Source organism: Muscardinus avellanarius (assembly GCF_963383645.1).
Source record: "Muscardinus avellanarius genome assembly, chromosome: 5".
In the NCBI taxonomy this organism is placed as follows: domain Eukaryota; kingdom Metazoa; phylum Chordata; class Mammalia; order Rodentia; family Gliridae; genus Muscardinus; species Muscardinus avellanarius.
The window spans coordinates 108675767-108695140 of record NC_137790.1 but is presented as its reverse complement, the minus strand read 5'-3'; the positions used below and the strand labels follow the sequence as shown (position 1 = coordinate 108695140).

The following is a 19374-nucleotide window of genomic DNA, read 5'->3' as shown; positions in this document are numbered from 1 at the left end:
TGTTGAAGAAGTAAATGAATTAAAGTGTATTATTGCCAATACTTTTAATAATGCTACCTTGCTGATATTTTTCAAATTTCTTCAAGCCATAAAAATATAAGGCAACTGACAAGGTGCCTTAGTAAGAAAATTATGCTGATATGTTAAGCTCATTAAGGAAGTGACTATATTGTTATTTGCACAGACACATGTGGAATGAATACTAAAAAGCATGACCTATAGCTATAATTCTCAAAACAATTTGTAAGAAAATATAGTTTTAAATGGAAGCAGCTTTTAGAGTTGACTAAAATGTGGGCTTACCAAGGAACATCCTACCTTACTGTGTATAGGAAGTGCCCCCTACTGGTTCCTTATATAAATTAACACTTTCTTGACATTATGTACTAGGCACTGTTAAATATGCGTGGAAACAAAGATAATTTTTCATAAATATAATACTTCATATGTAATTTATTTAATCATCAATTTTTGTTAGATCCTATTAATATACTCATGTATATATAAACATAAAATGCAGAGAGAGATTAGAAAAGAAATTTGACAGCCAGGCGTGGTGGCGCACAGCTGTAATCCCTGCGCTTGGGAGGCGGAGACAGGAGGATCGCGCAGGTTTGAAGCCAGCTGCGATGGCTTAAGAGACCCTGTTTCCAAATAAAAATAAAAAATAGGTCTGGGAGTGTAGCCCGGAGGTAGAAGGGCTTCCAGGAACCCTAGTACCACCAAAAAAAAAAAAAAAAAGAAAGAAAGAAAGAAATTTGACCAATGTCATGAGTAATATTATCAAATTGAGAAGCCATATTTGCTGGACATGTGGTGCATGTTTGTAATCCCAGTATTTGGGAGGCTGAGACAGGAGGATCACAGGTTTGTGACCAGCCTCCGCTACTTAGTGAGGCCCTCAGCAACTCAGTGAGACCCTGTTTCAAGATAGAGAATTCAAAAATAGGGCTGGGGATGTAGTTTGGAGGTAGAATGACCCTGGGTTCAAATTCCAGAACTGAAAGAAAAAAAAAACAGATTTCCTGACCCTACGCTTGGCTTTCAAACACTCAAGTTTGCTGTCCTCTGTCTTCTGATTCATCACAAACCTACCTGCATCTGTAACCTGCGTGCACACACACGCAGACACATTGCAAAACCCTCTGCTCACCCCAGCTACTTCTGAAACGGCACTTCGATACCCATAACAATCTGAATAAGAGGAGAAAGAGTTTATTTAATGTAGTTGTTTTGTCATTTACTCTTCCAGCTCCTTGGCACAGTTGTTTTTCATAGAGCCTAGCAAAATGAAGTGATGTATCCCAGGCCTAACAAGGAGCGAGTCAGAGGGCTGCTGCTCACGACAATGCAGCATCCACAGGGATGCAATGCTTACATCTCCAGGAGAGTTCAAATGCATCACTCTGGCTGTGCGAGGCCAAACCTCGGGAAGAAGGTTTTTTTTTGTTGTTTGTTTTTTTGTTTTTTTTTCCCCAGACTGCATCCTGAGCAGTGAAATGCAGGTGGGTTTTTTCTGTCCATTGATGCTAAATAGAGTACAAAAACTCTCTGCAGAATAGATGATTTTTCTATGCTAAGGTTTTATTTCATCATGGCATCTGTCGACTCAGCCGATGTGCCATCCTTTTCCTTCCTCAGAACTCCTGGTGAACCTCTTAGAAAGCTGTGCATTCGTCCAAGGTAATCTTCCCAATGGAAAGACAGCAGTCCTGGGAGAAATGTGGGGATGGGATCACCTTCTGCTGCTACTCAATTTGAGTTAAAGTGAAGGGAAGTGAGGAGAAAATGTTTAAAATCTTTTTAAAGCCTCTAAATACCTACCACAAGAATTTAGAAGAAAAATAAAATGTAGTCCTGCAGGTATTCTCCAGAGAGACAGTGCATTCTTGAAGCCAAGTCAGAGGAAGTTTGGCATTTTATAAAATCTAGGAAAAGAAAACTAGCTCAGATGCCCCAACACAGGATACTGAGAGTCGCTCTAAAGAAAAGGCTGACTGAGCTAGGTATAGGAAAGGGACTGCAGGAGCAATTTTGTCTGGCTGCTATCAGAAGAGACAAAAATCTGGGCAAAGCCATCCACAAGGAGCATGAACGAGTAAGATACAACGAAATGGCACAGCCACTAGTGACGAAACTAGAATCCAAGAGTCCACTGCATCCAGAGAGAGAGAGAAATAAACCAAAGACTAATCTGGAGAAAACAGATTAGGACCGTAAGAAAATCTCCAACAAGTCCTTTGCTACCCAAAGGTGGGTGGGGGTGAAAACCATTCTCATATAAAGAACAAAACTAATCTCAAAGAGCAAACAACAATTTGTGAAGCATCACAAGAGATAATTAAATGGCCTTCTATTCCTCCTATGCCTGGATTGGGTCCTGTGCCAGGCACAATTACATTGTTACAAACATCAGGAAAACCTTAAAAACTAAATATGCTCCAGGGAATAGTCACCTTTTATCAATATTGACTTTCTCCATTTTAATCATTATAATAGATTATATAAAGAAGTGTTCTTGTTTTGAAACAATGCACACTGAGGTATTTTTGTAGTGTCACAGTGTTCTAACTACCTTCTAAATGGTTCATAAAAGGAAAGAGAAAACAGAAAACTGTGTGTATGTGTGTGTGTGTGTGTGTGTGTGCGCGCCCACGCGCGCATACACTCACGTGCATGTCACATACGTTGTAAGTACTGACTTGGGTAGAGTGTATACATGCATAATAAAATTTCTTGTAATGCTCTTGACTTTTTGCAAATTTTCTGTAAGCTTGATTTATATCAAAATGGAAACATACCAAAAATGTCAAAGAAAGCCGGGCGTGGTGGCGCACGCTTGTAATCCCAGCATTCGGGAGGCTGAGACCTGGAGGATCGCGGTTCGCGGACAGCCTCAGCTACTCAGTGAGGCCCTCTGCAACTCAGTGAGACCCAGTTTCAAAATAAAGAATAAAAACTAGGGTAGGGGGTGTAGCTTGGGGGTCAAATGCCCCTGGGTTCCATCCCCAGACCCGCAAAAAAAAAAAAGAAAATGTCAAAGAAATAGTTAAAGAGACATCTGTGGTGAATTACTTGTGAAAAAAGACAAATGATAAAGAATGGATGATACCCAGTGAAAACTCAAATCCTGACAGAGAAGGGAAAGCTGGGAAAATAACAGTAAATATAAAGGGGAAAAAAACTAGTTGAAACAATTGAAGGAAGTGTAAGCAATACATTGCATAAAGAAGACCCAACATAAGGAAAAAAGGCTTCACAGGAGAAAGTCAAATGGAAGAGAAAAGCAACCCAAGGATACAAAAGGAGGAAAACAGCCAGGACTCTTCTGCAGACACAAAGAGAAGCCTGCCATTTTTAAAAAATGCTGAATTATTGTCACTGAAACACAATTCTTGTCCAGTTAATGAATTTCAGGAATTAAGGAAAAAAATCTTCAGACATCCAGGCAGAAAATAAGACTGTTCTGTGCAAGAGAGGGTGAGGTAAAAAAAGTAGGGAGGCTTCAGATTACCCCTCTGCCAGCCAGCACACGGGTTAAGATTACCAAGGCTATTATTACTCTCAGCCCATTTCCATTCAAATATAAAGGTGGCAGGCATTCTCAAACACAAAAGATCTCCAGTAATAGAGCTGCTATAAGCCCTAACTTCAGGGAAAAACTGTCCAACAATGATTATTTAACACACACAATAAAAACATTTTTTATGAAAAAAAGCTGTGATAAAGAACTAACTCAGGGTCAGAAGACAGTGGAGAGACTTCTACTAAGTGCAAAGGAAAGGAAACTGTGGTCCACTAAACAAATCTTGCTAATGTGCCGATCATTCATAGGGATAAAAGACCTTACCCAGAATGCCAAATCAACCCTTTGAGATGATTCAAAATAGAAGGCTCAAGATAGAAAAGTCCTGGGGGAAAATGCTGGTGCTGAGTTTTATTTTATTTTGTTTTGCGGTACTGGGAGTGGAACCCAGGGGGTATTCTACCTCTGAGAGACATTCCAGCCCTATTTTTTATTCTTTATTTTGAAACAGGGTCTCACCAAGTTGCAAAGGGCCTCACTAAGTAGCTGAGGCTGGCCACGAACCGTGATCATTCTGTCTCAGCCTCCCAGATGCTGGGATTACAAGAGTGCACCACCACACCCAGCTGCTGAGTTTTTAATCCATATGATCTTTCACTAAAAAAAGAAAATGAGCCAGGCATGGAGGCACATACTTAATCTCAGCATTTGGAAGGCTGAGATAGGAGAATCATGGTTCAAGGACAGCCTCAGCTACTTACTGCTCATCTTTCTAAATATTTATTATTTTTGTGCCTGTTACTCATCTGACAGGTGATTAATATCCAGAATGTACCAAGAATTAAAAAAATGTAATAGTAGAACAAGTAATCTAATAAAAAACAGGCTGATGATTTGAACAGAAACTTCACAAAAGAAGAAATACAAATAGTAAATATGAAAAAATTCTCAGTATCTTTAGCCATTATGGAAATATACATCAAAACTACAGTGATGTGCATTTCCATCTCTCCATTAGAATAGCTATTATCAAAAACAAAGCAAAACATTGAAAATGCTGATGTGAATGTGGAGAAAAGGAACACTCTTATATTGCTTTGGGGAATATAAATTATCACCATTATAGAAAATAGTATGACGTTTCCTCAAAAAAAAAAAAAAAAAAAACTACCATATGATCCAGAGATTCCACCCCTGGGTATGTGTCCAAAGGTTTGAATTAGTACACTAGTGTTTACCATAGCACTATTTCCAATCAATAAGACATGGAACCAGCCTAGGTGTCCTTCAACAGATGAATGAAGAAAGAAATTGCTTCTGACACACACACACACACACAGGACTTGGCCATAAAGAAAAATGGTTTATTTTCACTTAAAGAAAAAAGAATAGAACTGAAGTAAAATAAACCAGACGCAGAAAAGTACCTCATGTGTAGAAACTAAGCTAAACTAAACAAAAACTCTGAAAATAAAAGTGTAACTATAAACAACTGGGAAGAGGCTAAGAAAAGGGAAACAGAGATGTTAGAATAAGGGCAGATGGATACAACCCAGGCATGATATATGCATCGCAAAATATCATAGTGAATCCCTCAATTTTTACAATTAATATGTTTACAATTTTAAAAGTGAAAATATTTGTTAATGTTTTGGCATTATTTATTTATTTATATATTTTTCTGTTTGAAGTTTTCAAAATAAAATCATATTAATTTGAGAAAAATAATAATTTTGTTAAGGTCAATAAGGGACAAGATCATTAATAGGAGAGAGAGAGAGAGAGAGAGAGAGAGAGAGAGAGAGAGAGAGAGAGAGAGAGAGAGAATGTCCAGTGTGGAATACACAGGACCAGGAATTTTCTACTCTGCCTCTTAGATCTGCAGTTGGTTTCTTACAAACTATGTGAATGATATTTTGATGAAAATAGGATTACTTTCATCTAAGTTTTGTTATTCAAACGGACCTTTGCATGTTCAATAATATCTTTACCATTTGCCAGACTAAAACCACTGAAGTGGGAAAGAGAATACACAAGTATAATTTCTCCTAAAATTGTGGCTTGCTAAACCACAAAGTTAGTATCATCTGGGTACTGAGTAGCACAGAGCCTCAGGCCCCACGCAGACATCCTGAATCAGTCTGCATTTTAGCAAGAGCCACCTGGGATTGTGTGCAGACCTTAGAGCTGAGAAGCACTGCTTCAAAAGCTCTAACTGCTCAGTTTTCCAGAAGGGTGTCAGACAACAGCCTCATAAAGCTGCAGAGATTAACTCTTCACCGGGTTTTAAGAAAAGAGAAAAAGTCTGTTTTTTCTGAGTATGTGGAGATCGTTATGCCACACCCTAGCTGTGTATTATTTAGGCCAAGGGGGGCCAGCTCTGGTGTGGCCGGGCAGTCTGACAGTGGATAACCTCTTTACTCTCAGGGGATATCCAAGGAAACAGACACAAAGGATGGATGATGAAAGAGGAAAGGGAAAACCTGTCTTTGTTTACTTTCTTGATTTTTAGAGCAAGATATGAATGAAAAAGTGAGTAAGGCAGAGAGCAAGAAGTTATTATCTATGAAAAAATAGCATTACCTGCAAGATTTCTCATCTCATTTAATTCTTTTTCCAAACTGTCTAAGGTTTGTTGATCAGCCGTATTATCTAAGAAAGGCTCATTCTGACCAGTAATATCAATATACTCAATTTCTAAAATTTCAGAAGCAGCTCTAGATAATGATAGAACAGCTATGCTGCTTGAATGGGGACGAGAGGATGAAAGGCAGAGGGAGCTTTCTTTAACAGAGTTGGAAAGCGGTAAATTTGCTGTTGAAGGCCTCTGTGATTCCCAGCCTAAAACAAAAAGAAAAAAGTAAATCAACTGTTTTTAAATTTTTGAATATTTAATAAGACAAAATACCAACTTCTTAAACATAAAACAGTGAAGTTCATATAACAGAGTTTGTGGGAAGTCTCAGCTGGGGATATAGCCCAGTGGAATAATACTTGGCCTAGCATATAGGAAGACCTGAGTTCAAGCCCAAATAAATAAATGAAGGATATCAAAGTGCATAAGAAAACCAACTTTTGATTGTCGTCCACTCTATCTAATCACAATTTATTACTCTCAAATTACTTTCCTAGTGATATAAAGAACTCTTCTGAGTAAGTTTTCCCAATTTTTTCTGCAGCCAGAAAAGATAAACTAATTTTAATATTCACTAAAGCAGAACATAAATCAAGTCAATGTCAGAATAGTATAACACACAATCTTACAGTCTACCCTGAAGCCAAGTGCTGTGATGTTTCTTCAATTCTGGGGCAATGCAACACTTAGCCTCATAAGAGAAAAAAAAAAAAATAGGATAAACATGCTGCCACTTTCCAATGACCTGATCTATATAATTTATACACTGTCAAGTGTATAAATGAATTCTTATATGAGTTCTTATATGAGTTCTTATATTTAAAAAATGTCAACAAATCAGTATGCATAATCTGCTCAAAACTTTGGAAAAAACACAGGCTTTAAAGAAAGCGAGGTGGCATCTCCAGTTTTCCTATACATGACCAGGCAGCATCTTCTGCCTGGTCCTCTGCTACCTTGGAGAGCAGGAGATGCTCCAGAAGCACGGGCCTAGGGTTATTCTATTGCTCCATTAGTGTGCTATTTTATCTTGATTGATTTAAAGGTTGGTTTACTTGGTTACATCGAAAGGTAATTTTTTTCACAATATAAGAATCCTTTCAAATCATTTGCAGCATAACTCATTTATAATTGTTCATTTCTCATGAAAGTTTTTTTTAAATAAAAGCCAAGGGAATTTTCAAGAAATAATTTTTAAAAATTCATACTACAGATAAATTTTTTACAGTACCAAATGGTTTTCTGATTCAGATAAATATATATATTTATGTTAAACCTAAATAATTTATATCCTAACTTCGATTCCCTTAACACAAACTGGCTGCATATAAAGTGTGGATTCTTTAAGTACAGTTGTCGTCCTCATAAAAACTGTGTTGACTGAACACACACTCCTCTAGTGACTCAAAGGGCATGTAAAATTCAAAAACGTGGCCACAGGCAGACATTCTATATGAAATTGATGACTACTGAGTTGTTTTTTTTTTTTTAGGTTACAATACACTATTTACTTTGAATGAAGCTAAACCATAAGAAGCACTTGAATGCAGTATGTAGTTACCCGTAGTTACTTAAGAGATTAAAGCAGACTAAAATAAGTGCCAAAGGACACCAATTTTAATGAACATTGAAGAAATCAATTTTTAGGACCTTTTCTTGGGCCAGGTGTAGTAGCGCACATTTGTAATACCAGTACCACCCTCAGCTCACCGCCACCCTCAGCTACTTAGTGAAGCCCCCAAGACTTAGTGAGCCCCTGTTTCAAAATAAAGAATTAAAAATGTGGCTGAAGATGTAGCTTAGAAGTAAAATGCCAATGGGTACCATCCCCAGCACCGCAAAAAAAAAAAATAATAATAATGATAATAAGTTTGTTGGAGCAAAATTATGAATAAATTAAAGAAATTCTGATGTCATGTCTTTTCGTGCTTGAAAACAATTCTGAGGAAAAACAAGTGTGCAAATAAGTGTGTGTCTTATATAAAAGATATTTTCATTGTTGTTTACTTTAAGAATTATTTTAAAGACTAGAAATTGGAAGTAGGTTTTCTTTTGGGAATAAAGGTAAACAATCACTATTTCATGCAGAACCATGGAGGAAAACAAGCTTGCCACTCCTCTGCAATGACGCCAAAGTAGAACAGCTTTAAGAGCACATGCCTGTGGGTACAAGAGGAATTCTCTAAGAACTTGAAAGACCCCAATCTTGCTTCTGTATTATGATATGTCTTGGGCAATGTAAAATTTAAAGGAATTTAGAACTCTCATTAAAACAAAACAAACAAAAGGAAGGTGTTATTAGTAAGAGCTGGGCTTCTGCCAACCCAGAAAAACATGAAGTGAGAAAAATTTAGCATAAAGTAGATGCCCTTCAGGAAACTCAGGAGAGCACAACACTTGCTGAACTCTTACAACAGCATCTGGTTGCCACGGTGTTTGAAACTAATTGATCCCAATTGAGAAAAAAAGGACACAGGAGATGGGTCAGACTTATGCTTTGTGCAGAGCAAACAGACAGACCATCTTTCTTACTGGAAATGCACTCTAATGTAATGTAAAGCATCCAAAATGTAGGAAGAGAGAGAATGCCCAAATTTGGCCCTTGAATTTATTTATTTATTGTTAAAACTGTTTGATTCTGTCCAGTATCTAATTTGTAAGCTCACTAATATTGTTAATGTTAAGAATTGATAGAAGACTAAGGCTGGCACTAATGAAAAAAGTCACTGTGGAGGTGATCATTTCATAATAAAAACTTGTAGACTATAAACATAAAAATTTTGCAGATTATAAACATAAGAAATTAACTTTGGAATAACATTTTGCAGATTGTTACTATTTCTATTTAACAATTTGTTAATTTATAAACATAAATTAATTTTGGAGTAACACATCATCACCAGCAAGATAATTAAAAATGATTAATATTGATCCCAGTTGTACTGTAAATAGAAGAAAGTAGATTTTCCTTGGAGTTACCTAAAGAATATGTGCACTATGATTACTAATGAAACTATACCAAATAAAATATATTGGCATTAATGAGCACAGAGATATTAATAAGTATTTAATATGACAATAATACCATTGCTGTTCTAAATATAACATTGAAACTTGGTAAAATATAATTATAACATGATTTTTGTGTAGTATTTTAGTAACAAATAAAAATATTTCTATCAAAAGACCCAGTATTTTAATCCTGAATAAAATTTGCAAAACATTATCTATTGACATTCTTGTCCCACTGTCTAAACTGCTGAGAATTCATATATCATAAAATAGAAAGTATTTTCTAAGAGTTCTACAAACATAAGGACATTTTATTAAGCAGCACAGTTTTGTTGAAAAACTGCTACCAGGTAGCTCAGAATTTTATTGTGCCATCTCATTGAATTAGGAATCACCTCATGACCTGGATATAGTAGTTTATACCTCATCTGTAAAGTTAAATAATTGAATGGTATAATGCCTTAAATTCCTTCTAACTTTTAGAACTTATAAATTAATATTAATTTATTAATAAATTAATATTCAATCTAGCTCAATTATAAAATCATGTACTGACTACTAAAAGTTCCAGGTACTGTGTTTGATTAAGGTGCTCAAAGCAAATGAGACATTGTCCTTACTCTCAAGTTGTAGTCCAGACTCACATACCATCTTTCTATCCTACCCATTCAGAAGCACTTCTGAGCACGTGCTCCTTGCCGGTCCCTCTCCTGTCACTGAAGACACACCAATGAACAGGACAGGCTAGTCCTTGCTTTCTTTTGACCAATGTGAGAGATAGCAAAAAATAAATAAATAAGATGTCAGACAGTAAAATGTTCTATGAGAAATGTTAGAGGCATCGAAGAGGCTAGCATTAAAGAGGGTGGTCTCGAAGGCCTCTCAAGGGCGTAGCATCTCAACTGAGACAGAGGAAGGAAGCAAGCATAGGAAGAAAGGTCCAGGATGGAGTGAGAGGTACACTGCATCCTGTGTCCAAGGAAGGAGTATATTCCGAGGCTGAGAAGTGAGAAGGTGGCCTGCCGAGGAACAGAAAGATTGTGGGAGAGAAGGGCAGACAATTCCAGAATTGCTGTGTGATCCAAGGAAGGAATATGGTGTTTTTTTATCTTCGATAGAAAGCTCTGGGATGTTTTTAGGCAACAAAATGACATGATACTATTTGTGGCTTAAATTTGTGGAAAGTATGAGTCACTCCTACAAACTATAAATGTAAATAATTTTATGACTACACATATAAACAATTTACTCATTGACTATAAACAGTAGAATTTGATAGAGAGTAATCATAGCAACATGGCCTGGGGAGGAATGAAAGTGAAACCAGAGAGTGATGGAGAATGGCTTGGGCTCATCATGAGCAGGGAGGGTAAGAGTGGGTAGGCTTTGGCTGAATTTTGAAGCTGAAGTCAGCAGGATTTACTAATGAATAGGTTTTGGTGGGCAGTCAAGGTGATTTCAGGCTTAACTAATATTTGAATGCTGTCACCATTTATAGAGACTGAAAGATGAGGTCAAAGAGGAGTAAGCTCTGGCAGAAGGTGGAGGGAATCAGTGACCGTATTGCTAAACATGTGTTTTTATAGGCACCGTGTTTTTAGATTCACAAATTTTAAAATCTCACAGAAATTGGAATTTCTTTATATATTGGCATCGATTCCTTATATAACATTTCTATAACTTGTGACATAGCCAGGGATTTTTTATTTTATTCAGACCACTACTCTGTTCAGAAAGCCATTACACAACTCCCCTAACAGGTAAATTTTATTACTTTTGGAAGATTTAACATAAATGTTACATACTCCCTAACATCTTGCATAGCTTCACTTTTCAGTGGCCAAGTCATTATGTTATCATTTCTATTGCTAAAACAACTGCATATGTACCTACCTCTATTATTAGACAAAACAGAGTATCATGAATTTGCTATTAATTTTTAGAAGTACATTATTCATAGTTTTTTAAAAACTTATTATATTGTATATGGTATAATTTATTCATTTTTACATCCATATAATAATCTCAAAATATGAATTTAGATATATCTAAATCAGCATAAAAGGGAGTTGTTAACAAATGCAAATTCCTGGGGCCTTACCCCAGTCTAAATGAATCAACATCTCTAAGAGTGAGATCCAGACATGCACATTATAAAAAGGTTTTCAGTGGACTGTGCTCACACTGAGGTTTCAGGATCACTGCACTGGACTCTAAGCTCTTGCACCATAGAGACATGGGTATCAGCTGTGTCTGGCAGTGGCTGGACTGAGGTTAAGATTCTCATAAAAACTACTATATTCCATAATAAAGTACTAACTTTGTCTGATTTGCCCAAATTGATACTTAAGAGCATTTGGCTATTTATTTGTAAAAATTTGTCTTAGTGACAAATTTATCAGAGTATGAATATGAATTTACTTTTATCAATATACAATGATTTAAACCATTTCCTTCTAACTGCCTCAGAATGAAGCAACCAGAATTTTTGAAGCTGCTTTAGCATTTGATGTGAGAATAGGTATCTAATTATAGAGCCGAAAACATTTATCATAAATGGATGGTTTTTCTACAAAAAAAAAAAAAAGCTTCTGACAGATTCTCAACATAAATGCATATACCAATGATCTCAGCTAGCCAAGGAAATTTAATCATAGGGTTTAGGGCAAGAGAGACATATAAATCTTATACATGAACAAATCATATATAATTAAATTTCTGGCTTGAAGAGAGGCTTTAAACCAAGGCAATTAGCACACTTTGTCAAGTATTCCTTTTAAACCGTGAGCTCCCTAAGGTCAAGGACTATGACTTATACATCTCGTTATCCCCAGGGCTTCAGAGTGCTAACATAGTCAACACAGGTGTGTTGAATTGCCTCAGTTCATTAGTTATCTGCTGCAGCTTCACATAAAATACAGCATAAAGCAAATGTACTTTAGTAGATATAATGGAAGAACAGTAATGACCTGATAATATTAGTGATGCATCTATCATGAAAACATCTCAGTGGACATTCAACATGTCAAAAGAGTTATCTTCCGGAAAGTCGTGCAATTACTTTGGTTGGAGAGAAGAGTTAATGAACTGAAATCAAGATCCAAGGGTTAACAAGTACTGCAATTACATTTGGAGCCAACTATCTCAATCCCAGTTCTAAGTAGCAATCTTTATCTAAACTGTTCATTTACATGTAATCATAATACGAATCAAGTAGAAGAGTACATAAAATCGGGTATAAACTGACTGCTTCCTAAGTGTGTAATAGAAACGAGTTGGATTCTATAAGGAGTGTTCAGAATATATCACATCTTCAGCTATGTTGAACAAATATTATTACCCAATAATATTGTTATAAAAAATAACTGACTACAACTCAATTTTTTAGAGGAATAATAAGTATATTTAGTGTGTACTTTGGGGGGGAGATCAAAGACATTTAATTAAAATAAACTGTAATTGCAAAAGCAAATTTTTAGGTTTCTAGTTACTTCTAATAAACAAATTACTAAGTACAGAGAGCCCTCAATACATCCATCCCTGCTGATGTATACCCAATCTCACCTATTGTTTGAGGTGTTCCACTTGGTGTAAGGTTCTGGCCACTCTGCAGAACACCCAAAGCAGCTTCTGTACCAGTATGTCCACTTACACTGATCTCTGGAATCCATTCTCTGTCTCCTGAAATGGAAAAAATGATAATATATATCAAAAAATGAAGTAATGAGGTATAAATCCATGTTATTTATTAAATTTTTATGAGCCAGGCGTAATGGTGCATGCTTGTAATCCCAGCATTCAGGAGGCTTAGACTGGAAGATCCGCTGTTCGTGGACAGCCTCAGCTACTTAGTGAGGCCCTTTGCAACTCAGTGAGACCCTGTTTCAAAATAAAGAATAAAAAACAGGGCAGGGGTGTAGCTTCGAGGTCAAATGCCCCTGGATTCCATCCTCAGTCCCGCAAAAACAAAATTTTATTATGCTGAACAATATTCTTCTGAATTAAGAAGTATTTATACAAAATGAAACATATTATGAAATATAGAATCTCATAAATAAAATATTTTATTCATATATCTTTCTATTGCAGTACTGGGGATACAACCCAGGGACATTTTACCTCTGAGCTACACCCGCAGACCTACTTTTTTATTCTTTATTTTTAAACAGGGCCTCACTGAGTTGCCAAGGGCCTCACTAAGCAGCTGAGGTTGTCTGCACAGTTTCAGCCTCCCAAATGCTGGCATTACAAGTGTGTGCCACCATGCCTGGCTCATACATCTGGAGAAAAAGAACTTAAGCTATAAATTGCAAAGATGCTGAAAACACATTTATGAATAGAAACAAATATATTTAAAAGTATATAAAAATACAACAAAAGGTTTAATAGTTTGTGCATAAATAAACAAATTTAAACACACGGGCCACAAAATATATAGATGACACCAAGACCTAGCTTTAAAACTAAACTAAAAAATCAAGGAGAGCTATTTGTGTTTTTAGTGATGTGGCATATCACACACAACAAAATTTTACTCAGCCATAAAGAAAAACAAAATTATGGCATTGTAGGAAAATATTTGAAACTACAAAATATTATATGAAGTGAGATCAGCCAGGCTCAGAAAGTCAAGGTCAAATGTTCTCTCTCATAAGTGGAAGCTAGAGAGAAGGGGAAACAAAAAGGGCTTTAGATAATTGAGCAGAGAGACCACTAGAGTAAGGGAAGGGGTTAGGGGAATGAAGTGGGGAGAGGACAAAAGAGGACTGAGGAAGGAATCAGTTCAAATAATGCTATGCCCATATATGAAAGTGTTACTACACATCTCATTCACATGTACAGGGAGGAACAGATAGCAGGGTAGGATCTGAAGAGAAATACAGTAAGACCTGTGTGCAGGTATGTTTATAACATTTGAACCTCACTATGAGGTATAATTACAATGCACCAATCAAAGTGTCTTAAAAAGACAGAGGAGGCCGGGCGTGGTGGCTCACGCTTGTAATCCCCGCGCTTGGGAGGCTGAGACAGAAGTATCATACAGGTTCAAAGCCAGCCTCAGCTACTTAGTGAGGCTCTCAGCAACTTAGTGAGACCCTGTTTCCAAATAAAATATAAAATAGGTCTGGGAGTATAGCCCGGAAATAGAAAATCCCTTAGTTCCACTCCCAGTACCACCAAAAAAAAAAAAGGACAAAGGAGGATACTCAGAAATCTGAGGCAGGGAAAAGACAAGATTGAAGCCAGGTTAGTGAAAATCTGTCTCAAAATAAAAAATAAAAATGGGTTGGGGTTGTAGCTCAGTGATATAGCACTCATGTCCAAAGCCCTGGGTTCAATCTCCAGTACAAAAATAAATAAACAAATTAATTAATTAATATAATAAATATAACTTGTAAAAATATTGAGTCAGTAATCAAAAAATCTCACAATAAAGTCCTGAATCTAGGGACTTTACTGAGTGAGTGCTATCAAACATTTAAGGAATGTTAACACTAATCCTTTTTAAATTTTCCCAGAAAATGTAAAAGGATACTTCTTAGCTCATAATGTCAGCATTACCCTGATACCAAAGCTAAAGATACAACAAGAGTAGAAAACTTTATAGAAATATGTCATATAAGCAAAAACCTCAACAACACACTAGCAAAGAAACTCAAAGTCAAAGAATTTTATGAAAAGTCAAAAACAAATCCTACATCAAAAGACACTGCTATTTGAGTAAAAAATAATAAAACAACTCATAGAATGGAAGGAAATATTCGCAGATCGTGTGAATACAAAAAGAATTCCCAAAGGTCAGAAACAACAAAATCCAATATAAACTAAAAAACGAACAAAGGATTTAAATAGACATGACTCTACAGAAGATTAAAGAAATGACTAGTAAGCACATGAAATGAGGCCCAGCATCAATGATAATTTGGGAAATACAAATCTAAATTACAACAATATACCACAACTCGGACTCAGAAGGATGACCGTTAAAAAAAAAGAAGATAGTAACACAGCAATTGGAATTCTTGTGTACTGTAGGTGGAAATGTAAATAACTAGCAAGCAAACTATTCCAAAAATTAAGTTCATTTTCTGTCATTAAAAAGGTAGACACTGTGATCATTCCTCAAAAAATTAAAAATCAAATTATCATATAATCTAGGAATTCTATTTCTGGGTTTATATTTAAAATAATTGAGAGGGAGGTCTTGAGACACTTGTACAAGTTCATATTCAAAGCAGTGTTATTCATGACATCTGATAGGAGGAAGCAACACCATTTCACTGATGAATGATGGTTAAGTAAAAGTAGCGAATCCATACAATGAGATATTATCTGATTCTAAAAAAGAAGAAAGGGTGGGCATTTTTATATAAACTTTTTTTTCCCCCTTTAACAGTGACTTTCACACTATGTCCTAAAGAGTCTTGAGGGGTTGGAGAAATCCATAAAGAAGAAGCTGGGAAAACAGTTTCAGACCTTTGGACCTCATTTCTTATATTTTATATTTTCTTAAAAACAAAATTTTTTTGTGGTACTAGAGATGAAACTCAGGGTAATTCTACCTCCAAGCTACACCCCTAGTCCTATGTTAATTCTTTATTTTGAAACAGGGTCTCACTGAGTTGCAGAGGGCCTCACTAAGTAGCTGAGGCTGTCCACGAACCATGATCCTCCTGTCCCAGCCTCCCAAATGCTGGAATTCCAAGTGTGTGCCACCACGACTGCCTTAAAAATAAAGAAAATTTGATGCATGCTACAACATGGATGAAATTTGAGGACATTAAAGTAAATGAAATAAGCCGATCGCAGAAAGAAAATATGGTAAGATTCCACTTATATGAAGGAGGTGCTTAAAATAATTAGAATAATAGATACAGAAGTAGGGGGTGTTTGCTAGGGATAGAAGGAAGAAAGAATGAAGAAGTACTGCTGAATGACTGGAGAGTGTGATTTTGCAAGATAAAAGGAGTTAGGAAGATGAATGGTGATGAAGGCTTAACAACGCTGTGAATACATTTAGTACCAGTGAACTATGAACTTAAAAATAGTGAAGATAGTAAGTTTTTAAGTTATGTGTATTTTGCCATAAAAAAGATCAGAGAGACAAAATGAAATTATAGATAGGTCTATCTCAAATTTCATTGATTCTGAAATGTTATGTTATTTTTAAGATAAAATTTAATATATATCTCTATTTAGCTGGCAAAGTGACTCAAAATATTTCTACTATTCTGCAAATAGTAAGGACCATACGCTAAATTCTAACAATAATCTTCCCCCAATTTCATTTTATTCATGTTTTCTCACATTTTGATAGTAGCCTTAAGCATAAATACATGGCAACTCACACAGGGTTAATACTTTTAAGTAGATAAGAAGGAAATTACTATCTGGTGAACCAGTGTTTCCTTAGTTGACAATTGGCTATTTTTACAAAGTGAATTAGAAGTTATTAGGTTGGTCCTTTAGGTCATCTGATTTTATGTCTGAATTTACCTGCAAGTGTAATCCTAGTACTGGAATGGCTGCATTCTAAGCTATAAGAAGATATTAAGTTGAGATTTTCACTTCTATCAAAAGTAAAGGATTTCTCAAGTCCTTGATATTTTTCAGTTATAGGTTTACTTCTGAGGGCTATATCTTGTAACAACTAGGAAACAAAATATTCAACAAAATTAAGTTGGTTTTCTACCTCATTAAAACAAAGAAATGTATTCATTTGTTAAACATTTTGCTCAGCACGAATTCTGTTCTCACAAATTCAGGCTCTAATAGTGGAGACATAGCTACACAACATTTATGTACAATAAGTTCCAAAAATATATAAAGTACAATTACAGTAATTATCAGAAAGCTGTCATTAATCTAAGGAGGACAAACATTTATGAAATAGTATTTCCTCTCTGCCTTCTCTCTGACTTTTTCCTCACTCTGCACATCAATTATCTTGGAGTTCAGTCTCTTTCATATGCAGTGCCTTTGAACTAATATCTTGGTCTAAACATAAAATAATTTTAAAGATGAAAGTAAAATACCAACAAGAATAAATCGGATCTAACAATGGTCATGGACAAAAATCCAAGTTACAGAATACTCATCAAAAAGCAAACATAAAAATAAAAGACCCAGGCAAATAAAGAGATCTGTGAAATTCACATAGCTGGAAACTAGCAGACCTGGGTGCTGAATATAAATCTTGCCTAGGCTTATTCCACCAGCCTATTAGTTTATTTTTGCATGTGCTTTTTTACTTCTGGATAGAATATAACTTGGATTAAAAAAATGCAGAAAGTTAATGTGAAACAGATCAGCAAATCAGAAGTAAAAAGTCTAGATTAGTCCCACTCTGGGCTTAAATAGAATTAGAGTGGCTCTCACTATTCAATAATTCCCCATTGAATCTAATGAATGCCCGAATAGTCTCATTCAAAGAAGTGAACACAACAAAGCAAGTTGCTTTAACTCTATACAAATTCACAATTCAGAAACAAATAAGGAATTACAAAACAAAGCTAGAAACCAATAAATCATGTCAGTCAAAGGTATATCCAAGTCTAATTGTCTGAGGACATCTTTCTTCATTTCTAACAAAATCATATATATATATGATATATATATATGATATATATATGATATATATATTTTTTTTTTCTGATGGTACTGGGATTCCTGGAAACCCTGTTACCTCCGGGCTACACTCCCAGACCTATTTTATACTTTTTTTTATTTGGAAACAGGGTTTCTTAAGCCGGAGGTGCTGGTGCTGGTTTTGAACCAGTGCGATCCTGTCTCCGCCTCCCAAGCACAGGGATTACAAGCGTGCGCCACCACGCCCGGCTGAAGCTTATATTTGGACTATGCAAGTATAAATATAGAAGAGTTTAAAAGTCTTGTTTTAGCAATAAGAAAGCTTATATTGGTTGTATTTTGTTTTGTTTTGTTTGTCCGAACTACTGATAGTTGCAGAGCCAGCACCTAGAACTCATGACTTGTCCATATTCTTCCTGAACACTGCCCTACAACTTGGTTCCTGATTCCAGAGGAAGATGCATCTCATGAAAACTGAAATGCAAAACAAGCAACCTTGCACGCAGTTTGAGTGTTTAAAAATATCACTGTTAGGAATTGCCCCTGCTTCTAGGGATCTGAACTTTCTTTGTTTGTGTCTGAACTTTGTTCTGAAATATAAATGAATTCTGCTGAAGCAATGGTTTCTACGAGGGAAAGAAGAATTAAAAAGCAGTTTAAGTCTGCTCATCATTATATTGGAATAGTAATGTGAAGTGATGAAAAAAACTTGAAACTTTTTTAAAACTTCATTTTAAGTTATAAAATATTTTTTAAATGTAGACATGTACAACATACAACTTAGTGGTACAACCTAATTTTAGTAATTAAATTTGCTTGAGATATCTACCATAAAAGACTATTTTTTAGACTTTATAGAGAGCAAATTGTATTAAATTGGTGTTGACATACTATATTCCAGTGCATGCTTTTTATTATTATCACATCTGTGTGCATCTATAAAAAATACAATCATCCTAAATGCAAAAAAAAATCAGACTCTGTCACACATGCCTATAATGCCATCAATTTGTGAGGCTGAAGCAGGGGATCTCAACTTTGAGCAATTTAGCAACACCCTGTTTCAGAAAATACAAGGGGCTGGAGATGAAGCCCGGTAGTAGAATGACCCTGTTTTCAATCCATAGTACCACCGTACACAATCACAAAATAGTGTCATGTTTAGACTCTGTGTATACTTTTAGTTAAATTTTAACATTATACTTCTGGGCTGTATCAGTGTGAATGAAAGTAATTTTTTATTCATTTTAGCTGTTACATTCTTTTGCATTAAAAAATTAGCAAAGGTTGTATATCTATGAGATTTTCCAATATGCCCTTAATTAAAATATAGAAGATATACTTTATTAATGTTTTTAATAAAATATCTTAATTTAACAAAATATTTACCACATCCCTTGAGTTCTTAGACTCTTAAGAAAGGACCAGTTGAATTAATTTTACATATAAAGTACTAGATTTGTTTTGCCATCTTTTAATGATATATCCTGGGATATGGTCTTTTCTCAATCTCTCTATCAAGGTTATTCTAGCCTCAGAAATAATTGGAGACATTTTCCTCCTTCCTGTTTTCTCCACACGAGGTTGAATAATATTATCAATTTTTAATGGC

At 35.5% G+C, this 19374-nt stretch overlaps 1 protein-coding gene across 1 annotated transcript in view; it reads right to left on the bottom strand.

The window, feature by feature from the left end:
- ZBBX (zinc finger B-box domain containing) overlaps positions 1-19374 on the bottom strand; it is a gene marked incomplete at both ends in the record, with an annotated part of 116144 nt that overhangs the window by 15499 nt on the left and 81271 nt on the right. Inside the window, 2 exons of the mRNA XM_080696580.1 lie at positions 6110-6367; positions 16671-16824. Of these exons, the coding sequence (XP_080552706.1) occupies positions 6110-6367; positions 16671-16824 (412 nt within the window). The remainder of the gene's footprint in view (positions 1-6109; positions 6368-16670; positions 16825-19374) is intronic.